The following is a 25,182-nucleotide window of genomic DNA, read 5'->3' on the forward strand; positions in this document are numbered from 1 at the left end:
TGTGTTACATTGTGTCTTAAACATTCATCATGTAACGAAAAATGGGGAAAAAAAGCATCTCTGGTTTTGCTGCTTCAGGAGAGATAAAGCAAAAGCTTAATATCATTTAGGACATCTCATATTAAGGGTTTTCTCTCTGTGTCTCTCGTCCTCTCTCAGAAAGAGCAGCACAGGGGATGGACCCAGAGAAGGAGAGCTGGAGGACCTGCATGAAGACGAGCCGTCCTCTTGAGTCTTACGACACTCCCGTCAGCAGAGCTTTGTCTTAAACGCCATCCTTTTTACATCCCTCTGCTTGAACCACTGTGTGCTCACCCTTTCATCCACGCATTTCCTTCAAATCAGTGACGCACTGCAGATGCATTGTTCTAAACACTGGAGAGACTTTTAAATCTGCTCTATTGCTTGTAATGGGTAACTTCAGTATTTTTCAACATGGACCCTATTTTCCCATGTTTTTGTGTCCAAGTGACTAATAGGACTTATAGCATGTTTGGGCAATCAATGTACCTCCACTAAAATCGCTTATTTTTGCCACTGACAGGGTCAGATTGTTATTCTTTTGCCTTGTTTCCACCAACCAGTCCGGTTCACTTCAGTTCTGTTTTCTACACATTAGAACAGTTTCCATTGTCAAAAGTTGTTCATGGTACCAAAAGAGACGCTCCACATCTCTGCTGGTAGTTCAAGAGAGAATCGCCACTCTTGCTCGACAAGGACTCAGTGCACAAACCAATCAATTGCGACGGAGACTGTAAACACTCCAACCTGTTCTTTTAGCTCTGAAAATGTCAGCATGCAACCCCGCTCTGTGGACGATCACCGAGGTGCAAACATTCTTCTGCATCGTCAGTGAAGTGAAAATACAGTAAGAGTGGTAAAAACCCTGTCTGTATTTAAGAGTCCTGTCTGCAGTGGAAATGCTATAGGGTTTAGGTACATGTCCATACGGGTTACATACCGGTTCTAAAGGTACTATACTGACGGTGTTTGGTGGAAATGCGGTTTAAGTGCCTGACAACGTTATGGAAAGGATCCCTACAAAGATGAACCTTTTTTTTAAAGAGTCAAATCTTTTGGTTTAACCAGAAACAGCCCCAAAATTTGCTACCGCCAAACAACACCAAACAAAAGCTTCATTCAAGGTCGACAAAAAGCGTCTTGGGTCGTCCTTGCACTGTTCCAACAGTCACAAACTCTTGGTTGGTTGAAATGAACCCTTAATTCCCCCTGCTTTTGTGAGTTTTTATTGTGTCTCTGTCGACTTTGAATAAGGTGTGTTTTACGATGATAAAATTACTGTTTGGGTTTAGTGATGGCGATTTTGGGGCTGTTTCTGGTTTAGCAAAAAGGATCTTACTCTTCAGAAAGGTCTATCTCTGTAGGGATCCCTTCCATAATGTTATTAGGCACTTAGAATAACAGTTTGAGCCTGTATTTGGCAAAAACAAGCTCTTTCAGTGGATGTATATGTATATGAGAACATCCCGCGAGTGGTTACACTGCAGCCTGGTTCAAAAATATTGTTTCCATTAGTCACTTAGACACAAAAACATGGGGAAATAAGGTCCAGGTTGAAATATATCAAAGTTACCCTTTGACTTTCAGACTTTTATGCTCAGGCTTGCTTCCGTTTTTTGCTTCCTGTCAGCATCTGAGAACTTTTCTCACCCCAATTTCCCCCATTTTCCTTCTCTAATGTTGACTCTCTGGGCTCTAAGTTTGATCTACAATGCTACTTATCTTAACTACTCAACCTCTTACTGTTGTGACTGGCACCAGTGAACCGATGAGAGGAACTCTGCCGCCTTTCTGGATCATTAACAGTTCAAATTATTGTTGTGGGAGAAAGGCACGGCCATGTTTGTCAGCTGGTATTACACTGTAATGTGGGAAAAAAACTGTCAAACTTTTTCTTTCTTTCTTTCTTTCTTTCTTTTTTTTTTACACGTCTGCATGGATGAATAGTTGAGTGTCATCATCAGGCTGTCAGTGGCCACCTGTCACAGTCATAACCAGCCTGACGAAGAGAATAATCATCACAGACTTCAGCATGGAAATGACACTGTATCGCCTCCTCGGTGAACTACAGGGCTTTTTTGTTTCTGATCAGTGATCAGTTGTTTTATTATTGTACATAGATGTCTTGAAGTGTCATCAGTGTTATTGTCTCACAGCCCGATTCTTGTATCTGTGCCATTAGCTTTTACTTTGGCGCTGTGAGACAAAGGTCGAGGTCCTTCCTGTGTTGCCTTGTTGAACTTCCCTATCTAAGGGTGACCACACGGAAGGGACGGTGACTTTGCCGCGCTCGAACACATTTCAAAGTGACTTTCATCACTGTGTAATGTGTAATTATTTCTGTGATAGAAGTCATTTCACGCTTCCTCACCCCTACTTTTGTTTGTCTGATGATTTTTGTTCTCTAACACTGTCTCTTTCCTTTCTTATCAAACTGCGCTGTTTGATTTGATGTGAAGTAATTGTAAAAGAAATTTGGAGGTGTACGTTGTTGGATGGTGAGTGTGCACAGACTGATATAATTCCCCTCACAAATTAGAAATTATTATTATGCAATATTCTTGGACGCAGAGCGGGAATCATCTCACTGTCAAAGTACAACATCAGCGAGCGTTTTTAGAAGTTATCCAGGATAAGGGACTGTACACAAATTACTAAGGCCGTCAGAAAAAGGGCACTGTTATGTATGTTGTCCTTTTGCAGAGGGAAGGTTAGCTTGCCTTTTTTGGAGGAACAGAGTAGGGCTTTTTTATTTTCTAACATACCAAATTTATATTTCAGTATTCCCTTGCAGAATTAATAAAAAAGGGAATAAAATTGATGCCTCTGGTGTGCACAGTGGCTCATAAAGATGTACTTTGCCACATGGAAAGGACAAAAATCGTGTGCTTTATGCTATATTGCTATATTTAAGATTTTGGATTTTAGGTTTTCATTTAAATATCTCATTGTAAATAAGACAAGAAAGATCCATTATTTTGCTGTCGGGTGAACTTGAATGTAAAGGAAATTTAAGCATTTTAGAAACATGTAAATTGACTGCATTTTCTTTGAAAACTACATGAACTGATTTAATGGTATGGCCCACAGCAGATGTTGTTTTGTGCTTATTGTGTTTGAAGTTTTTAAAATGTGGCTACTGATTTGACAAAAGGGTGTTAGTGATTGTAAAATTCACTTTAAATTTATGCGTTAGCGGCAATTGTGAGAAGTATTCTCATAAATATATGAATTTTATAGATACATGAAAGTATGTTTGTAAAATTTAAATGAAATGGATTTTAAATTACATTAACAGCACTTCAAATTCTTGAGAAGTCAAGGGTAGGGCCCAAAAATATATTAATACTGCAGGGAAGGGTTGTGCAATTTAAAAAACAAAAAACAAAATGTAAGATCTAATTCGGCTTGCTGCTTAAGTAATTTTTGGACAGTCCCTAACTAGTTTGCCTGGCTGAGGTTTTGAAGCTAGCAGTGTATGTTTGTGAAGCTCGGTACGCTAGTTAGTCCTGTAAGATGCAAATGTTGCAGATGACTGAAATGAACATTGTATTCAAGGTGGTTGGTGAACTTAAAAAAGGGACAGATCTGTGGTTTGTTTCGTCTCTGCCGACTCAAATCTATGAGAACATCTCAGCCTCCACATGAGCTCTGCTTCAGATCCATGTTTTTATCACTCCATTTGGATTCTTTCCTTTGGTCTGGGTTGTTGCCCCTCTGAAGGAAAGCGTGTTTGGTTGGCAGAGAGCTCTGATCACTTGAACTGCAGTGAAAGGGAGCATTTCAATGTCATGATTAGGCCCAGGCTGCCAACAACAACACTCCACCATCCACTTCAGTGCCGTCCCCAGTGTGGCTGATTAGAAACGGGGAGTGCAGCGCTTTGCATTTCCTCCATTAATCTTGGCCTCAGTGTCCTGCAGTGAAGGATGCAAACTAAAGCACAGAGAACAGAGGGATCCACAGGATCTGAAAGGAAAAACTTTTCACATCTTGTTATTAAGCCCATGTTTTTATGGAGTCATGTTCAGAGGCAGGGACATTGTGTGTGTAAATCATGGATTCTGTTGACATTAGGATGTCAACTTTATTATCATGTGGGAATGTAAAGCTTTATATCTTTTTATTTTATTTCTCTGTTAAAGAGTTGGTCATTTGTATAGGATAAATAAATAACTTAATGTCTAGGTGTCTAAAATGTTTTATACCAGCCTAGGCACCAGAGTAAATGTTGTCATTGGTCATTTCTGCAAACCACAGATACATTACATTTGTATGTTTCATACGTATCATGTCAGCATAACTAAAATGACCATCCAACAGCAGCAGACGTGTTCGAGAAAAAAAGACAGCAACCAATTTTTTGTTTGTTATTTTTGGCGATGCATCTGGGAATTTCCTGCCGTGTTTGTGGTGACAAAGCCTGGTATTTTTAACGACACATCAGTCGTGTTTGCTGCAACAAAACCTACAAATCGGAACAGTTGTGTGGCAACAAAACTGGGAATTTTTTGATGACATTTGAGATCATTTCCGGTTGAGTTTGTGGCAACAAAAGCAGTTGTTTCTTAGTGACCAGTTGGGACATTTAGAGCTATGTTTGTGGCCACAAAAGTGGGTGTTTTTAACAAGATGTCAGGACATTTCCAGCTGTGTTTGGTGCAACAAAACTGTTTTTTTTTTAACAATATGTGGCAACATTTCCGGTTGAGTTTGTGGCACAAAACCGGGTATTTTTTAACGATACGTTGGGACATCTTCCAGCCGTGTTTATTGCAACAAAACTGCCTATTTTTTGACAACATGTCAGAACATTTTCTCTGGGGTTGTGGCAACAAAACCGGGTATTTTTTAATGTTGGGACATCTTCCAGCCGTTCGTTGCAACAAAACTGTGCATCTATTACAGAAATGTCAGGACATTTTCAGCCATGTTTGTGGCAACAGAACCGGGCATTTTTTGACGATATATAATTTCGGATAAGTTTGTGGCGACCAATCCGTGGATTTTTTAACGATACGTCCGGACATCTTCCAGCTGTGTTTGTTGCAACAAAACTGCAAATCTATTAACAAAATGTTAGGACGTTTTCAGCCATGTTTGTGCCAACAAAAACACATTCTTTGACAATACGTCGGAACATTTCCGCTGGGGTTGTGGCAACAAAACTGCACATTTTTAAACATGTCGGAACATTTCCAATGTGGATTTTGCGCCTAGCCTAATCACATTAACCACAGTGTTGTCACAACATAAATTTGACACATCCGCTACATATGAAATGAACAAATCTAACATATCCATGTTGCAGAAGCGTACAGTGCCAACATTTATTCTGGCGACCAGGTGTATGCAGTTTGAAATAAGGCTCATTTATTTAATAATGTGGTTCTCCGTTGTGTTTGTTCCTTCTCTCTGCTGAGGATGGTGCAGGTGAGAGGAGGCACTGAGGTCCGTTTGCAGGGAAACCTTCAATGAAGGGCTGTTTGAACCAAAAAGTATGAAATTGTGTGCTCTTTCTTATTTACGTAAAAAGGGTTTATGAGATTTGTTTTTTTTACTAGGTGTTGCCGGCTTTTTATTTGTGTGTTTGTACAGACATTTGTCTTGTCAGAGGTGCAATATTGTTGTTGTCTTTATCATTGGTGCATTATTGGCATTCCCCTGCTGTCAGAGCAAGCTGCTCATCGTTTGAACTGTATTTTATTAGTTGGAAAGAAAAATACTGCTTCTATTTAAATATTTGCACTTTTCCACATTCAGATATTAAAGTAATTGAATATTAAAAGTTATAACACTACTGGTAGCTGCCAGCCATTTCACATTGTACAGTTCATGATCAAGGAAGAAACTGTATGCTTCACCTGTAAAAGAGCATATTTACTGTGTATCGTATGTTCTCACAGTCTCCTGTGCTTTTGATATCGATCTGCATGTCACAGCGTTGCTACTTGGTTTTTGAGAATTTTTATAAACTCAAGTATGTTTCCAGTAACTTATTCTCCTGTCTGTGTCAGAACGCTGTAACAGCTGCAGTAACAAGGTGCTGTGCATATCCATGTAACAACAGAATTGTGAATGTTGTGTAACTGGGACTTCTTTTACTGCTGAAAAGATGCATAATGTTAAAACACTGTTGACCCCATTATGAGCAGAGCCCAGAGCGCAGAAGCAGCTTTATGTTCAAAAATCTTCTTCACAGACACAGTGATGGATGATCACTAGCTGTCCTCGAAGATGAAACATTTAATCCTCTGATTATATGACTACTCCGAAAATTGAACGATGGGCAAAGGAAGAACTTTTTGGTGCAGGTTACATCACCATGTGGCTATTTTTTATTCTTGTTTTTTTACTGATACCTTATTCCAGATTTGTCAATCAATCCATATACAGTAGGCCACACCTATTCCCTACATACCTGCAGAGATTTCCAACCACTCAGGTGACACATTTTTGCCAGTCTTCTCTAAATTTCATACAATTTTAAAAAATGTCTTTTTAATGTTTATCTAAACATTTAAATGATATCTGCACACATTGCATCAACTCTGATTGAGCCCAATGTAATTAATTGAATTTTGCCTAAAGCTGGTACTACAGCCAACCCAATTACCAAAAAACAAAAATATTGGCAATGTACATTTCTGCAAACCATGTTACGTTTGTACGTTATTATGTAGCGCAGTGGTTCCCAACTGGTGGGGTCGTGTGTCCATTCTGAATGGACCACAGGTATCAACTTTGTAAAAATCACATTTTATTTGTAAGTACAGTGAATTTCCAGCACAGAGCTTTTATTCTGAAGTGCTGATTCCTGCAGTAGTGAATACCAAACAGCTACTTGACAGAGACAGCAAACTAGCTTGAGAAATGGCCAAACGCAAGTATGACGCTAAATATATTTAACTGTGTGGACCGTGAACTAATGACTAAGGAGAAATCTGGATATATTTAACTGTGTGGACCGTGAACTAATGACTAAGGAGAAATCTGGACCCTGTGGCTGAACCACTTGGGAACCACTGATGTAGCAGATATTTTGAAACTTAACATTTTAAAAATGTTGTGCTTCATGTGTTGTGAGGTTTAGACACAGTTATCACTTGGTTATGGTTAGAAAAAGATCATGTTTTGGCTTAAAATACCTAGCTCTGGGAGAACAATCTCTAGAAAAGCAGTGATATCTTGATAAAAATCAGCCACTTTTCATGGCACTATCCAAGAGGTCAAAAAAAAACAAAAACCGGCAACTGGACACTAAAAACACCTGGTTTTTGTGGCACAATCCCAGCTGTAAAAACGGCGAGGGGGTAGTAAAGACACCCAGTCTGGGGGCTGAAAGCTGCAGGAACATCAGCAACAGATCCGTGTGTATACAGTATGTTCTGACGAGGCTGTGTTTACTGTGTGGTTAGGTTTCGGCACAAAAATCACTTTGTTACGGTGAGGAAATAAATTATGTTTCAGCTGAAAGTACCTGGTTTTGGCTGCACAATCCCCACTAGTGAAGCAGCGATGTCTTGGTAAAAAAAACAACCCTTTATCGTGGCACTGTCTAATAAATCGATACAAAACGCCCATGTTTAGGGCCTGAAAATCCACAAGAAAAACAGCTAAAAACCCCCAAAAAGTTTTATTGTTTGTTGGTCTTGAACAGTGGTCTGCAGCTTGGCAGGCGTCTCGCCAAGGTGTTACACTAACCACCATCCCCTCCACCTTAAGATGACAAAGTCAGCTCATATACTACGTCGCTTCAGAAACGTTTATATGATACAAATAAAACGTAGAAATGTAACGTATCCGTGGTTTGCAGAAACGTACAATGCCAATGTTTTCTTCTGGTGACTGGGCTGCTACAGAACATGATACCTCGAAATGGCCATAACTTAGTGGTCTCATGTGACTCTCTTTCAGTGCTGCGCACTTCCTGGGATGGATCCCTAATACAGACTCACAGTGACACAGTAACTGTCATTATTTGGATGCAGTTCTGGATCCAGATACATATGAAATACAAAAATAAAATTTTACAGCTTTGGCAGAGGTTAAATGCTTTCTATCGTAGTGTTGTTACTTTAGTCACAGCACAGGAAGTGAGTGACAGGAATAATATTTCATGATTTCAGGTCATAACTCTGTCCAGAGGAGGACTGTGGGAGAGTGAGTTTGTACATAATGTTAACGTTGGTTTGCAGCTGTGTTTTTCATGTGACGGTCCTGATGTGTGTGCTGAAGGTGCCTGCTGTCTCTGCGTCTCGTGTAGTCTCGTGCATTTCTCTGAATGTACTCACTCGCCTGCGTCACTCATATGAAAAAAGAAGCATGGCACATCCCTATGGAATGCAGTTGTTGCAATGTAAATATGTACCAATATATATAAAGAAGCTATTTTTTGCATGCTTTTTGTATACCTAAATATAACCACAGACAATAAAAAAGAAAACCTGAATTATTTGATGTTTTCTGTATTCCCGTTTGACTACTTAGCACTGTGAGTCAAAAAAAAAAAAGCAGTCATGTTACTGTACATCTTTTATTGCAGTGTCGATCACAAGGTGCAAACAAGATCAGTCACTCCGACAGTGGCACATCCACACATGACGTGTATATCTTTCTTTGACAAAGACAGCGACAGAGGTAATGCGTGACGTGAGGGATTTGTGTACACACTTAAGTACCAGAAAGCATTCTTTCACCTGCAGGGATGTGGAGGATGTAGAGGTTACACCCAAAGTGTGGACAAAAGCAAACCGAGCTACACCCAAAAAAGTACACATACAGCTGAGCTATGCTAAAGCTCTACATACAACAGCAGGCGTCACTGTGGGAGGGGAGATATTGGTTGAAGAGGCTGCTGAAGAAATAGTGGACACATGGAACAATGTCTCCTGTGTCCTTTTTAGTCTGGAGTCCATTTAGAGTGTGTGTGTGTTGTGTTGCACGGTCCTTGTTCAGTGCTCTTTCAAAGCACCTTGAAGGTTTGCTCCCAGGTCACTTCTACACAGGAATAGGAGATAAAACATCAGCAAATACGAAAAACAAAGCAAAGATAGAGATTCATAGAGAGGCAACGTCCCTCACCTTCCAGTGGACCACTACAGGGCCGTATTTCTGGGAAAAAAGTGTGCAGAAGCTAACAGTGAGCAACGAATACTTTTTTGATCCCACTTGAATGAACCATGAAACACAGATTAGATGTTTTTCAATTAAAACGATAATATAGAAAGTCCAGAAAGCTGCAGTTTGTCATTAAATTGTTGAGGTGTAAGATTGTGAAAGTACGTAATGTGCCGTCATTCGTCATTACAACCTCTGTCAAGCAGTCAAGCTGTTATCTGCAGCTCAGTCAATGTGACCGATCTTCCACTGTGCCGAGGACTGTGCAGCAAAGCATGCTGGCTTACATACTGCAAAATCTGACCAGATGCAGTGGGACATCCTGGTATTTTTGGCATAAAGCATTTGACATACTACTGTATGTGTTGAGACATCTTTTTCTGGGATACTAAATAGTATGGTAGTATGGGGATTGGAACGCACAGTGTGTGTTTGGTGCTGGGATATTACTGAAGTCAACATGATGTTATAAGATCGCTGCCATTTTATTTTCAGGGAAAGGTGGTGTGTATTCTGTGATGTTCATCCCTTCTGGTTAATTTCACAACATTAAATTACATTTTGAGTGAAGAGTATTGAGACCAACGTGGCGTCCGATTATTTTGAAGCCCGTTCTGGTGATCCACGCAAAGATATTAGAAAAAACTCGCCCTGATCGGCCTTGAATCATGCCTTAGGTTGTCTTATGATATCACTACTTTTGCGCTACCTTGAAAAAGACACAAGTAGCTAATTTTTTTGCTTCCCAGCTAATTAAAAGAAATCGCTGGATGAAACGCATCAGGTGGGACAATGTTACATTTGTGCTGGGGACGTACCTAAGTTACCTAGCTAGCTAGTTGGCTTGTGTTACTGTCGAATATTGTGCGAGACCGAAGATGTAGTTCAGTGAGCAGTTTCACACAAACCTAAATGGTACTATAACAAACCTACGAAAAACTTTCTTTACTCTGAAAATTATCTTTTAACCTGACAAGCATCATATGTATAACTCGTGATACAATTCAAATGGGATCAAAAAATGTTTTCTTTCTTGTCGTTGACTGCAAGAAAAAAGGCCCCATACAGGACACTGGTAGGGGAGGGACTTCGCCTGTCTCCTGTGAAAATAATATAAATCCCTTACTTTAGATACCTCAGTCTCTGTGCTACATGCCTCTGAATCAGGGTCCTGTAGGATAAAATCCACAGGATAGGAGCCATTTTAGACCTCGCAGGTAATGACAGAAAGGATTCTCCTCATCATGACATGATAAAATACATGAAAAAAACCCAGAAAAAAAACAACTATTCTGCTGTCCAGACTGCTACATGCACTCACGTTGGACTGGCCAGTGCCTGGGACTTGTCTTGCATTTGCTTCAAGGGTGTAATAGTCGCCTGTTTCTAAACCAAGCGACTCGCTGTCATGCTGTAAATACAAAATGTTCTGCCTGTTTTAGTTAAAGAGGGAAAGTGTCTGGGGAGGGATGGGAGAAGATTTCTATCAGATAGATGGCGGCACTGCCCATAAATATTATGGGTATAAACACAGCGTTAAAGGAATACTTGTGTACCATTTGCATATTAAATACAGTGGCAACAGTGGCAAGTTTTTCGCAGGGGTGGCCGGATGGGGCCACTGAAAATCTTGGGGTGGCACACTAAAACCAAAGCCACAACCGATTTTCAGGTGTTCGTTTAAGCTGTTGAGGTATGTAGACTAGTTGAAAACTATGTCAATATGGTAAGTAATGGCATGCTAATATACTTTGGCTTTGTGTTTTACAGTTAATGTCACTAGTTATCTGATGTGCATCGACTGATACTTCTTAAAATAGCCAAATGTAAAGCTTTAATTTAAAGTATATTGCATATTGATTGTAAGAACACAGCATTTCCTGGGAACAAGCCCTCTCAAGTTTGGAGGAGACTTGTAAGTACCTACAGTACCCATTTTCATTCAGATATCTTGAGGTGAGAGTTCAAGGGACCCCTTTGAAAATGGCAATCCCAGTTGTTCCCTCGCCAAAATTTAGCCCCCTTCCTGAGAAGCCATGCTTATATGATGGGTACCAGTGGATGCCTTACGTTGTCTGGTTTCACAAGATACCAGCTAGCCTAAAAATTAGGATGCCACAGCCTCTTAAGCCCATTCAGACCAATGATTGACGATGAGACAAAACTGTTGTAGAATGTTGCAGAGAAAAGTTGGAGCAGTGTCTGGTTGGCCGGTCTGACCTCGACTCAAGACAGCTGATGGTGTCTTGTCAAATTGCTGGCGGCTGGTTTTAGAACATAAGGCACGTTGCCTGTTTCTACAGCCAGTCGGCTTGTAGTGAAGTCCGCTGGTCAAGTCAAAATGACCGCCGACGACCACAAACCAAGATGTTCACTTGCTGCAGCAGGTGCTCCGTCCCTGTCAAGCCCTCTGTTTCTGTCCTCACGTGGGTGGATTGGAGCTGCTTACTTATATTATTGTGGCGTATCTATACAGTCCATCTGATGCTTGTTTTATGTTTTTCAACATCTCATCACTACTGCAAATGCAACTGTGGCCAGTATCTCACTATCACTATCCTCATTCAGATTGTAATAAGCTACAAATTATATTCAGCCACAAAATAAATCTGAAAAGCTGCAAATCAGAACAGAAGCACAGAGAGTTGTTGCATAGAGATGATACACCATCTCATCTAGTTGCATTGGTGTGAACCGCATTGCGCGCATTGCAAATAGTTGCATGCTTCAACTTGTCTCGTTGCAAACCTTTGGTCTCAAGTGGGCTTTATAGTCCGTAATACCGGTCTCCGATTGTCCTTGCCAGTGGGGGCACCACTGATTTATTACTCACCCTGTGTTAAGGTGAATTCGTAAGGTAAACTTTGCTTTTCTCACATGCCTCCACGGTCAACAGACGAATCAAGCAACAGAGAAAATTTTTGTTGAATTGAAGTCATAAGGGTCCACATTTAACAACAACAAAACTATATCAAAACATCTATTTACAAACAGTATAATGTAAGTCTCCTTTATCCAGTGCAATGCTCAGTGCCTCCCACACAATCAGCCCTTTTGGTCGAGGACCTGAGCCAAAAGTGAAACTTAATTCTCATCAAAGCCAGACTCCATTGACAAAAACATTAATTTTACCTTTTTAGTTGCTGGTCTACCTCTGCCTCCATCAGTTAGTTTGTTTGTGTTATTGTGTGACTTTGGATTTTTATAGGGTTAGTTTGGATTCACCAAAGTCACACAACAACACAAACAAACTAACTGATCGAGGCAGAGGTAGACCAGCAACTCGCAACGCAAACAAATTACTGTTTTTGTCAATAGAATCTGGCTTTGATGAGAACATAGATTAAGGAGGAGGCAGCTCCTGTGTTCGGGGAGGTAAAATTTCTGTTTTTGTTTCATTTTTAGTTCAGTTCCCTGACAGAGAGAGCTGTCAGTTTAGGAAGCACTGAACGTATGACTGGATAAATGTGACTTGGATTATAGTGCTCGAGTTGTGTGTGAGTTTGTAATAGTATATTTGGATATAGTTTTGGTGTTGTTACATGTGGAACCCTGGGGTTTCAATTCATCAAAAATTTCATCCGTTTTTATATTCTTCATTGCCCGTGGAGGCATGCAAGAAAAACAAAGTTTTCTTTTTGAATTCAAGTAACATGGGCTGAGTAACTGATATACAAATAGTCATTTAGGAGGTGAAGTATTCCTTTAATTTTAAGGTCATTGAAATTTACTGCTTCTATGTGTGCTGTTGGGACTTCCAGCTATGATGTATGCAGCATTCCTGCACAAGAACTGAAATACAGCCAGAAGATGTCCAGATAAAGAATTGTACTGTTGATGTCTGTTCTGTATCTGTTATTGTTAAAAGTCTCTTTGCTGCCATCTTGTGTTTTAACATCACAACAGAATTCACATTGTCACCTCACATGCATCACAGAGCTTACCTGTACATGTGTGTCTGTGTATTTGAATTTCATGTTCTTGTAAAATTCTCTTTTTGGTAGCAAATAGAGCAGCACCAAGTCACACACAACAGTTGCCTGGAAGATCAGAGATAAATTAGTGTTTGAAGAAAATAATCCACAGATAATAAATATTTATGAAGGTTGTCAGGGTGCAGCATACCACTCCAAAGATGCCCACTCCAGAACCAATAGCTGTCAGTGTCGGGATAATATCAAACTTTCTTGCCTGCAAAGGACGGAGCACCGGTGATTGAAAATCCCTTAGAATATTTCTCAAGTAAAAAATTCATATTAATGAAAATAAAGAAATATATAACTCACCAGTGACTGCACAATGATATCGAACCTGATCCCAAACACTTTGAGAAGTGTTCTTTTCTGAGCGCTGTCCTCCAAATAATGCTTTGCATACCTACAAACAACCACGGGAGTTATAACGTTAGGTTACATACCGTAGAATGTATTTGCCAAAGTGTGCGAATGTAAATATTTACATTTCCCAAATACTCCGCATCATCCATTTAAAATAATATTGCTTATAGAGCATGAACAACAGCACATGATAAAGTACTGCAAAACACAGGGACTTTAAAACCTTCCCAATTTGACATATTGTTGCTAATAAAAATGGTAGTAATAATGGCATGGAAGATTTCCCAAGCAGCTATAGTCAACATCCCTGAGGCCAGTTAGCACAAATAATATCCGACTGTAGCTGCAACGATTAGTCGATTAATTAGTTGATCAACAGAAAATTTATTGGCAGCTATTTTAATCACTGAATAATTGTTTTAGTAGCAAAACAAACAAACATTTGCGTCTTTCATGCTTTATAAATGTAAGAATTTGATGCTTTTCTTGTCATACATAATAATTAACTGAACAGATTTGGATTTTTGGACTGTCAGTCAGATAAAACAGACCATTTGAATACACTACTTTGAGCTCTGGCAAATTACATGGGGCATGTTTTATTGTTTTCTTACATTTTAGTAACAAAAACTTCAGTTTTAGTAACAAAAACTTCAAAAATACTGGGCTGATCAATCCATAATGAAAGTAATCGTTAATTGCAATCCTATGTCCTACAAATGCTCATGTGTGAGAACAAAGAGCAGACTGTCCTCAATATGCTGTACATCAAACAATAAAAGTTTAAGACAAATCTCAGAGTGCCACGTTGAGCCGTTTTACTGAGGGCAAGTAAACATCATAAACTTCAGGCAGCCTGCATTCAGTGCAAACTCAACAGACCTGAAGAAGTAACCTGAATTTTGCCTTCATTTTCATTATTATTCCAGGCTTGTACCTGTTATTGTTTCTGTCCGATGAGTCGGTCTCATTCTCAATTAATCTATTAAAGATACTATGTGTAACAATATACAAGTATCAAAGACGTGTTTCACTGCTGGAAAGATGGTGTTTTTATAAAACAAGGCCATTTATGCAGTAGAGAGATGGAAATACTTTTAAGATTGGCGCTGCATGACCTGTGAAAAGAAGTAGCACAAGAGGTAGAAATCCTACAACTACCAAGATGCACTGCACCAGATCAATAAATGCTCCTGCTGGTAGGTGACATAATGCGAACTCATCCGTTTCACACAATTTCGGCTGGCTGGTACCTAACAATCTTGGATTACAGTTAAACAGTTATCTAAAATATGTTTTTAGCCTCTATCCAGGAAACAATATAGTGTTGAACTCTCGCTATTACAGTTAAACAGGGTACTAAAATATGTTTCTGAATAAATTTTAGGCAAGAAATAGGAACAACAGTCACAGAATTTTGTTTGTATTTGATCAGCGCTGCCTAGTTTTTCTGTTTGATTGGATTTTGGTCTGCGTTTGAGAGAGAGAGATTTCCATCATGTTCAGTTTGCATTACATAATATTGCTGATCCACTTCTATACTCTTTGTCTGTGGTGGCAGTCATACGAAAATGTGGAAACACAATCTGTATTTCGAGTTCATTTGATGGTTTTGAGCTGAAATATGAGCAGGGTGATCTGGGTGCTGGTAAGGTGGATAGAACTTTACCTACTCACAGTGTTATTATATGAATCTGGTTTAAAATCAGCAAAGTATCCCTTTAATTGTGATAATATGCACCTCTCTTCTCTTGCCACTCTTCAGCTCTGCTACAGTGCCAACAGTGTTCACTACACTGGCTGACGTTAGCTTAGAAATGGAGTCTGCTAATGTCAACAAACAACCAGCACCATCACAGCACAGTGTCTAACACAAACTCTATATAAGCCCAAAAAAATAAGTTTATCTTATGAGGTCCATCTGGCCAAACAGGAATGTGACCAATGTCAGGGGAAAACCTGGATCAACATTAGCCGGGCGTTTGGGTTCATGGAGAGACCTTTATTTGGTTTTGGGGATCAAAAACAACCCTGAGCCGGCTTTCCTCCTATTGGACGGTAAGCTAACATTTCTGCAAAGCATGTGGAATACAGTACATTGTGATATTGGGGTTTCAGCTGGCAAGTGTGAACAACAGGACGCTGACTGCAGATCATTTAACGGCCACTGGTGTCATTAATAACAAGGAATTTCAGAGAGTTGCACAAAATATCTTAAAGCCTATCTCTCCTGGCTGTTGATGTCTTGGATCTGGATCGTCGTCCTCCAGCAGATCCAGCCTCTCCTGTCTCTCTCTTCCTCTGTGTGTTTACTAATTTCTCCTGTCTCTGTGAATGATGTGCTTAAGTTTTGCCTCTTGTGTCTATGCATATGCTCTTTCCTGGCGGAGGGGAGGAGGTCGTGTGCCTATGTAGATCAATTCTTCTGATACACTGCATACATACCATCTATCAGAGGTGGCACCGAGTTGACGCTCTGCAAGTTACAAGTACGTCTCCAGTCTTAACACTCAAGTCCCAAGTCCTAAACTTTGAGTTTTGAGTCCTAAGCAGGTCATAGTGCACTTTTTACCAAATGTAATACCACTTTAACACCAGAGTAATAATATATGACATTTACAAAAATCTTGAATGCTTTTTAAAATGTGTATGTGTTTCTGTTGGAAGCTGTTGCATCTCCATCTGTAATTTTCACCCTGCGTGTCTTGCCTACTGCAATTTGTTACCCACCACATAGTTTTTGTACGTGAATGAAATTATCTTTGAAATCTTTTTTTTCTAACTGGTGCACAGTATTGTGAAGTTAATTCTTCATGGTTGTCTCCTGCAACTTGATTGGATACTGTCAGATTGGTTCAAACACAGTGGATCGTCTGGGGAGTTACGTGTCGACTTGCTGGGATTCATTTTTTGTTATGTTTTTTGGCGAGTTTTGCCTTTTAGTGATAGGACAGCTCAGACAGATAAGAAATGTGGTAGGAGATAGAGGGAGGATGACATGCAGCAAAAGGCCGCAGGCTGGAATCAAACCCAGGCTGCTGCAGAGGACTCAGCCTATAGGGGACGCACACTCTACGAGGTGAGCTAGAGGTTGCCCCATTAAAGGGTCTTTCGCTCCCATTTTGAATATTACTATATATATTATTATTACTCAATTAAATGGGTTTTATTAATGGTTATCAGCATGCTACATATACGTTAGCAGAACACTGCTATACCTACTCATATGTTCAGAATGCTGTCATCAGCTAATTAAATGCCTGTTGGCATCAGAAGCTGTTTCATTAGGTGTCACTTTCACTTTCATCAGGGTTAAGCATGCAGACTATGTGGTAAGTTTTGGAAAAAAAATACCATAGTTTGGCTTATAATGAGTATTTGTTGTATGTTATGTGGCGGGGTGCTTTGCCAATTTTCAACCAGGTCTGTGTCACTGCAGTGTGGGGAGTGTGTACAGATGAACAGTGTTTGGCTCTCCCCTGTGTCGGCAGTGCCGGGAACTCCCTGCTCATGCAGTGAACGAAGATCTGCCAGATTACGTGAAACTTGCCATTTTCGCCTCCATCCTACACAGACTTTCTCGCGCTTAATACTAACGTTGTGTCAGCTGACTTCCTCCATCACCACATAATGATTAACACGGCCATTAAATGTGCTTCTAATGGTATTTCAGAACGTACTTGCTGAAGCAGAACCCTCATGAAATTGTACTTTTTAATGCTGATCGAGTGATAACCTTTGGGAGCTTTTTCTTGTCTGAATCGAGGGTCTGAGGATAGAGGGTGATGTACAATTGTAAAATTACTCGAGGCAAATTTGTGATCAGTGATACTGTGCTATATAAATAAAAGTGACATGACTCAAGTTCAGTCACTGGATATGTTGATTATGTCAATATGAAAATAGACATTTCTATCACCAGTGTTTTGTTGATATTTGTCAGACACACTGAGGACGAAAGAGTATTGTAAAAGTACTGAGCCCCACCAGAGCTGTTTTCCCTCACAAGAAACAAGAAATTTAATAACTAAACCTCTTTAAGAAAAACAGTTTGCCATTTTGGGATTTACACTTAATTCAGAGCTGAATGAAGAGGTCGATACCACTCTCATGTCTGTGTGTTCATTATGAACCCACAGCCAGGAGACGTTAGCTTAGCTTAGCATGAAAACTGGAAACAGTCCAAAGACCACTTACCAGCACAGCTAAAGCTCACCAATTAACACATTATGTAAAGTTTGTTCAAACTGTGTAAAACTTAACACTTTATGGTTTTATAGGGTGTTCTACACACTCCATAAAACCAGACCAGCTGCTCAGTCTTTATATCAATCTAAGCAAACCAGCTGCTGGTTCCAGCTTCATCCATAATGCACAAACAGGAGAGTGGTATCTGTCTTCTCACATAACTATCAGTGAGGAAGCAAAAAAGTGTATTTCTCAAAATAACCATATTATATAAGAAGTATTTCTCAGTAAAACATGTTTATTCACCTGAAATTGTAGCCCACTGAAGCTCTGGCTTTGTCCGTCTCTGCAGGGTTTCCGTACAGACCGTGGAAGAAATACTTTGGTTTACAGTGTTTTACATCCACGTCAAAGTTACATGTCCAGTCAACCACAATACCAATGGCCCCTCCCTGTCAGGACACAAGCACATGATGCATGATATAAGGCTCTATTATTATACCAGAAAGAAAAGAGACAAAGGATAATGTGTGTGCAGCTGAGACTAGATGTAATGGAAACCTGGAAGTCAGTGTTAAGTAAAGATCAACCTACCACTCGGGCAATTGTTTCAAAGTTGAATCCAGACAGTTTAACTATGTCTCCCAGTCTGAATATGGGACACAGTGGAGCCTCGTCTGGATCATGGAGGCATTTGCTGATGTATTTAGCATCAATACCCTCAACCAGGTTACTCCTGCAAGGACAATTAAAGCAAACACAGTTATAAAAAAAAAAAGCTATTTTAGTGTCCAGGAAAACGCAATAACATCGAATTACATTTGTTTGTTTGAGTACAGCTGATACAGGCCTTTATCCTTCAGCATCATCTACAGCCTGACTGAGGGGGATTTAAAAAGTTATTTTAATAATTAAACATTTAAGACATTTATTGTCTTTAATTGTTTAAAGACAAAGTAGGCCTCTTCCTAACCCATGTGCTGGCTTGGCTTGACTCAGTTTGACTCTGCATGTTAGCCCAACGCAGCAGGGATTTCCATCTCTATCACAACTCAGCAACCCGCACTTTCTCACTGAACCCGGTCTCACTCAACAACGAACAACGAAAATAGGTGTCCTTTAACTCCAGAGATGGTCCATCTCAAACGCAACCCTGCACAAAGCAGCGCGTATAAACTGGTGGTGTTAAATTGAAATCAACGTAGCATGGTTTGAGTCGCACAGCCAAAAGTGCCAATGGAAAATTTCTAAAAGTATGACATGTTGCGTGTCTGCTTTTACCAACAGCAAGAGTTTAAAGTTACAATCTTGAAGATCTCTGCTGTTTGGTGCCACCTATAGTGCTAAGCGGTAATTGCAGTTTGCTTGTTGACAGACTTTAACCAGGCTGGTGGATTTGTTTATATTCGACCATTTTATGTGTCCTGCAGCTGGCGAGATGAAGTGGTTACCACAGCATAGACGGTGTGTGTGTGTGTGTGTGTGTGTATGTGTGTGTGAGTGGATTATTAATGATTATGCACCACTTGTGATTTTTCCCAGGAATGTCGCCACAGACACCCAGGTAGTCATACTACAAATGCACCGACTTTCATCAGTGGGTCAAATTCTCTAAAACTCTAAATTAGTGCAGTAGAAGCTAAGATATCCTGACTTTTAGTTCCAAGTATGAGTCGAGTTGCCCAAACACTGGATCCTACAATGCCTGGAATGCAATTCAGTAACATCTTTCATTAGATCTTATCAGCCTGGTCAATGCCCTTAAAAAAGGTTTTTGAATTAATGATCATTATTCAGCTTACGATAAAGCTGTCCTATCCTTCTTCATTTGGAAATATTTGTCTGCTCAGCTAATTTACATTTGATGTGAATGTGGTGCATCACCTTGAGACGCCAAATAAAGGGAAAGTTACAGAATTTTTGATGAACAGTGTGTAGTTCTCCGCAGACATCAACATAGGAGGACTAGATGGGAATAAACAGAAGAGAGAATAGTGTCAAAGCCCGTATGTTGAGATGCACAAATTGTCACAAGTGATGTTTCTTATGCACAGACAATTATGTAATCCAGTTAACAGCACAGAATCAGCACAAATTCAATCGCTGCATACATTGCAAAAAAAAAAAAAAAAACAATCCCGAGAAATGTTGGCATTGTATGTCTCTGTAAGAAACAACCACTTTTCGTGCCAATATACTGGCACAAAAAGCAGCAATCTCTCCGCAAACCAGTTTTCTTACCACTATCCCTGCAGCAGACACGGCAGAAACAATTTTGTAAGAAACAACTTGGAAGAAGTTGAAGCAACTAGAAGCAACTTGGCAAGAGAGAAAACATTTTTGTGTCACTATCCCAGCAGGAAAAGCAGTCATGTCTCTGCAAACTGTGCACTTTTTCATGCCACTATCCTGTCAGGAAAAAGCAGCAGTATTTCTGCAAAAGCAACTGTTTCCTGGCACTATCCCGGCAGGAAAAGCAGCAGTGTCTCAGTAAAAAATAATCTGGTTTTTGTGGTACAATCCTGGCAGGACAAGCAGCGATGTGTCAGTGAACACAACCTCTTTTCATGCCATTATACTGGCAGGAAACACAGTAATGTCTCAGTAAAAAAAAAAAAGTTTTTCGTGGCACTATCTCAACAGGAAACACATTAATATCTCTGCAAAAAACAACAATTTTTTTCCATTACCCCGGCAAGAAACGCAGTGATGTCTAGGAAACAACAACTGCTTTTTGTGGCACTCTCCCTGCAGGAAAAGCGGCAATACCTCCATAAGAACTGCTTTTCTTGCCTTAAAAGCTACTGGAAACACAGTGACTCGCTAAATCACAACTGGTTTTTGTTTATTGGTTCAAACAGTGATCTAGAGCTTGATAAGCATCTTGCCTGGGTGACACACCATCCACTCTCCCCTTGACCTCAAGATGACAAAGTCAGCTCATAGAAATGTTGATATGATCTATATGACATGCAAACGTAACATTCCTGTGGTTTGCAGAAACGTACAATGCCAACATTTTCTTCTGATGAGTGAGCTGGTTGTGAGTTAGTATCAGCTTGCAGTGTGAATAATTCAGTGTTTCCACATACTCTGGTATGTTGTGATCATCCTCAACAGGGCACCAAGCCAACACCTCGCAGGTCTTTGTGTCGCTCACACAGACTCCCGTCATTTGCCCTTGAAACAGAGACGTACTAGAGTTTATCATTAGACACAAAACTTCAGCAAGGAAAAAGAAAGACTCCAACATTAAAGCAAACATCCTCTGCCTCCACTTTTATCTTATCTTGAATTAGCAACAGCAGCAAGCAAGATATAAGAGAAGCAAAGCAAGTGCTGAAGTAACTGTTTCCTTTATCTCGCCCTGATCCGAGCATAGAATTTCTCTCCATGTGATTAGCTTTGTCAGTATCAGTCTCTGGTATCATCGTGCGCTGGTTGAGTTCACAGACAGTTCTCCAGCAGGCGTTTGGTCACTCAGTAGCACCGGTCTGTTTAGCTGCAGGGACGCCCCCCGTGTTTACTTGTCTACAATCATAGAGACAGCACGCCGCCTCTAAAGAGATCCTGGCACCTCAAGGTGAATTTGACTAGTCTGAAACAGACAGATCTAAAGCTGTGGCCAACGCTGGTTTTATTGAAGCGGATGTGGGGCACGGAGGGCTTGAAAGGATCAGAATTTAACCCCTGGACAGACGGAGGACAATAAATTTATGTAACTGCTCTTTAAACTCGCCCACGATACTGCACATGTTTGTACCTATTAAAGAAGGTCCTGTCTGAAGGTTATTTGTTTTTAATGTCTTTGTGTGCTTATGATTGTGTCGGCTCGTATGCACAGGAGTCATTGTGGTGTTATACATACATGTGTGTCTACTTGCTTAAGGGAGGGTTTGACTTGCATGCTTCAGTAATCCGAACACACACACTATGTGTTTGGGTTGCTAAGGCTGAGGTTGTTGATTTGAATTTGTTCTTATAACGCATGAGTTCTATCTAAATGTTTACCTTAGCAACGACAATGATGAGTCAGATGTATTTAAGTTTATACTGTGTGACAACATCTTATAGTGCTTCTCAAGAGCCACAACCCATTCTGCAAATACACTGCTCCACCTGACATGATCGTCTGCCTCCCTCGGTGCATCTTGGCCCTGTCGCTGGCTTTAAACGGACAGTTCACCCCAGAATCAAAACAACATATTTTTTCTCATAACTGAAGCTCGATTTATTCATCTAGATTGTTTTGGTGTGAGTTGCAGAGTGTTGTAGATGTCTGCTTTCTCTCCAGTGTAATAGGAACTAGATGGCACTTGGCTTGTGGTGCTCAAAGCGCCAAAAATACATCTTAAAAACTAAACAGAAATATCTCTTTCCAGAAATCATGATCAGTTACTCAAGATAGTCCACAGACCTTGTTGTGAGCAGTTTCATGTAGGAACTATTTTCTCTCTACTGAGCTACATCTGCTGACCGTATTACCATGCAGAAGGAAGCATGCATCTACTGCTAGGTCACCTAGCACAGGTTTCCAAGAATGCCACTGAGCCTAGCTTCCAATTTTTCCCAGTGGCCACTCGAGGTATTGCAGCAAAAAAAATCCAGAGCAGCCCAAAAAGCATTTCTCTATACACCAGTATTGTAAAAGAGAAAAACTGTAAAACTGTTGACAGGACACCTGAAACTGCAAATAAAGGCAATTATGACTCTTTCTATTATTTTCGATCCATGGTGGCTTTATATTTGTTATTTGTTACATCTTACGCTGTCACAAGCATGAGCCTCTCGTCCTTGAGTAGACGCATGCTTCCTTTTGCACGGTGATACGGCCGGCGGGTGTAGTTCTGTAGGAAGGAAATAGTTCCTACATGAAACTGCTCACAACAAGGTCTGTGAATTATCTTGAGTGACCGGGTCATGATTTCTGGAAAGAGACATTGCTGTTTTTTTCTTTTTTTTTTGGCGCATTGAGCACTGTAAGGCAAGTGCCTTTTGTTTCCATTATCAGTCCCCTCAGGATTTTACCGGCTTTTTTGGGGAGGATTGTTGCAACTTAAAATGCCTGAGAACACAGCAGCTTTTCAAAAAAATTGCAATGCATGTTTTAACATTGTTAGGCATTTCTTTGCAAAAATATTGCAGCAGCAAATGAAAAACTGAAAAAAATAGTTGCAACATTTTTCTTGTATCATTTATTAACAATAAAAGGCAACTGATCCAGTGAGAATAAAACTGCCCTGTTCTGAGTTTGTAATTTATACACTAAACTAAAGTTACCACTAACCTGCATATTTAGTCCAACCCTGTGTCTCATATCGCGTACTTCTGTACTTACACTTAATATTTTGAGTGCATAAGTGCATTCACACTGAGAAGTTTGGAAAAATGCAGTGCACTATGAGTACCCAGATGGTGCACTCCAAACAGTCAAGAAGTTGAGTGTGGAACTATGGACACCCCTCGCCCTCAATGGTCACCATCTTGGCTACGTAGCGGAAGGGGAGGGACCACTTTTCAAACTGGAAATGGCGGCCGAGGACTGTGCGACCGTGAACGTCGCTGCATTGTACAAATACGTGTTTTTGCACTAAGCGCCTCTATACTGCTGTCAGGTATAAGCCAGCGGTATGTTTATTGGGTTAATTTAGCAGTCTGTAATGGTTTGGTACCGCGAACAATAACGCGAATGCTAATGCTAGTTTGCTAACTAGCTAATTTGCAGTCGTCATTTCCAGTGAGTGCACAATGGCTGTGTTTGGTTTGAGACAACACTACCCTGTAAAAATTCACGCACTACGCCAATAAGTACATAGTGCACATAGTATACTAAATGGAAGTGTACTGACGGAAGTATGTGATTTGAGACACAGTGTAAGTCACCTTGATCCTTTCAGCACGTGCAATAGATGAGGATGCAACAACCTGTGTCTTTGTCTGTTGTCTGCATGCGTCAGTCATTCTCTGGCTGTGTTTTGGAAAGTATTTGTCAATCTATGTCGTTTGTGTTGCACCGCAACGTTGCACAGAGTGCAAAACAGTTACCCCCCAATTTTGTGTGACACATCAAGGATTGCCTTGCACAGTGTTTAGCAGTCATTTTTGTTAGTGATTGTGAGACGTGTTGAACATGTCTGCATCTTCACAACCTGAAACAAGGAGGTGAGTTTGGTGATGTTGTGCAGGAGACTGCTATGATTGGTGAAACTCACATAAAGCTACGATTATTGGTGAAATTTACAGAAAATTTTGGGTGATTAGGGAAAATTGCAAGGTCACACAGATTTCACAGGCATTGGTTGAATTTGCATTAACTGTTGCGATCATGACATCAAAACATCCTGTAGGGGATCCATGGTATTGGAGAGAAGGCAGACATCTCTACAGCTGATCATCTCCAACACTCGTCAACTCACACTAAAACAATCAAGACTGATAAACAACACTATAGGTAAGAGGGAAAATTATGTATTTTAGGGTGAGCTGTCCCTTTAAGTAGTTAAAGTTAAGGAAGTTTATGAAGGTCTGGTGAAACAAGACAGGATAATAGAAAGCCAAAGATCTGGAATGATCCGAGTTTGGCCGCAGATGGAAAGACGGTTACTCAGTGAGGACTGCTCAGGTCACACACTTTCAGGCCGTCAGGATTTACCATGTCCCGTACGTTTGAAACTCCCTCCTTCACAGTCAGCGTTTGAGCTGCAGTTGTGCTTGCCGTGGAGCTGTTGTAAACAAGAGACCGGGGTCAGTGTGTGGACACAACTGTGGAATGTGGATGTGAACAACATGAAAACAACATGAGAATAAAGTTGTGCATGTTTTGCAGCATACAGAAATAGTTAATGTCATCTTGAGGCCAATAAGTTGAGAAAGATTTTTTCTTATTTGACGGCTCGGCAATTACCCAATTACAGAAACAGTCTTGGAATGAGACACAATTTGTGTTTCGTTTGACTATTTATGGAAGTGTAACAGTCAGAGGGAGAGGAGAGACAAAGAAGAAAGAAGGGGAGGAAGCATTTCCACGTACCTCTGGACACTTTCCCATCTTCTGACCTTCGGTGATGATGTAGTTTGTCATCACCACAAAAGATGAGTCTCCCTGAAAGAAGTAAAATGTTGCATTCATTTTAAATCTCATTTATTTACGCCACAAAATGTCATAATAAAGGATGCAGCAGTTATTATGCAACACGCTAGAGATTATTGTAGGCAGTTTGTCAAACATGAATCAGTTGTGTCCCACTGGTGACCCTGCTGAGATCACAAACACCATCAAACCAAATCTCTACACTTGTTTAGACCATGGTCAGTATTTAGTTTTAAGGAATAGTTACATGATGGCCATCCTGTATTTGTACAGTAAGTATTAAGGAGATTGGAAACAGGCAGAAACAGCTACCCTGGCTCTTCTCAAAGGTAACAAAATCCACCGGCACCTCTAACAGCTCACTAACATGTTATATCTTCTCCGTACAAGCACACTTTATGATTTAGTGTGGTGTTATGTGACCTG

The 25,182-nt window shown here is 40.3% G+C and overlaps 2 protein-coding genes across 9 annotated transcripts in view; one reads left to right on the forward strand and one right to left on the reverse strand.

The window, feature by feature from the left end:
* The window catches only part of camkk1a (calcium/calmodulin-dependent protein kinase kinase 1, alpha a), a 128,037-nt gene that overhangs the window by 89,761 nt on the left and 13,094 nt on the right, over positions 1-25,182 (forward strand). For 3 of the 4 annotated variants that reach the window (XM_050038132.1, XM_050038140.1, XM_050038155.1), the window contains one exon: positions 160-6,964. The exons of the other annotated variant lie outside the window; for it this stretch is intronic. In XM_050038132.1, the coding sequence (XP_049894089.1) occupies positions 160-232 (73 nt within the window). In that variant the 3' untranslated portion in view covers positions 233-6,964. Of the gene's footprint in view, positions 1-159; positions 6,965-25,182 lie in introns of those variants that run through there. 4 annotated transcript variants of the gene reach the window in all.
* p2rx1 (purinergic receptor P2X, ligand-gated ion channel, 1) overlaps positions 8,552-25,182 on the reverse strand; it is a 30,587-nt gene continuing 13,956 nt past the window's right edge. Inside the window, exons 3-14 of one of the 5 annotated variants that reach the window (XM_050038176.1) lie at positions 24,697-24,768; positions 24,331-24,388; positions 20,759-20,846; positions 19,551-19,631; positions 18,261-18,402; positions 17,973-18,118; positions 13,428-13,518; positions 13,267-13,332; positions 13,086-13,181; positions 10,463-10,552; positions 10,268-10,312; positions 8,552-9,021 (exon numbers count right to left, since the gene is read on the reverse strand). In XM_050038176.1, the coding sequence (XP_049894133.1) occupies positions 9,016-9,021; positions 10,268-10,312; positions 10,463-10,552; positions 13,086-13,181; positions 13,267-13,332; positions 13,428-13,518; positions 17,973-18,118; positions 18,261-18,402; positions 19,551-19,631; positions 20,759-20,846; positions 24,331-24,388; positions 24,697-24,768 (981 nt within the window). In that variant the 3' untranslated portion in view covers positions 8,552-9,015. Of the gene's footprint in view, positions 9,022-10,267; positions 10,313-10,462; positions 10,601-13,085; positions 13,182-13,266; positions 13,333-13,427; positions 13,519-17,972; positions 18,119-18,260; positions 18,403-19,550; positions 19,632-20,758; positions 20,847-24,318; positions 24,389-24,696; positions 24,769-25,182 lie in introns of those variants that run through there. The other 4 variants (XM_050038167.1, XM_050038186.1, XM_050038201.1 and 1 more) reach the window with 4 other exon arrangements.

This window comes from Epinephelus moara, chromosome 3 (assembly GCF_006386435.1).
Source record: "Epinephelus moara isolate mb chromosome 3, YSFRI_EMoa_1.0, whole genome shotgun sequence".
NCBI classification, from domain to species: Eukaryota; Metazoa; Chordata; class Actinopteri; order Perciformes; family Serranidae; genus Epinephelus; species Epinephelus moara.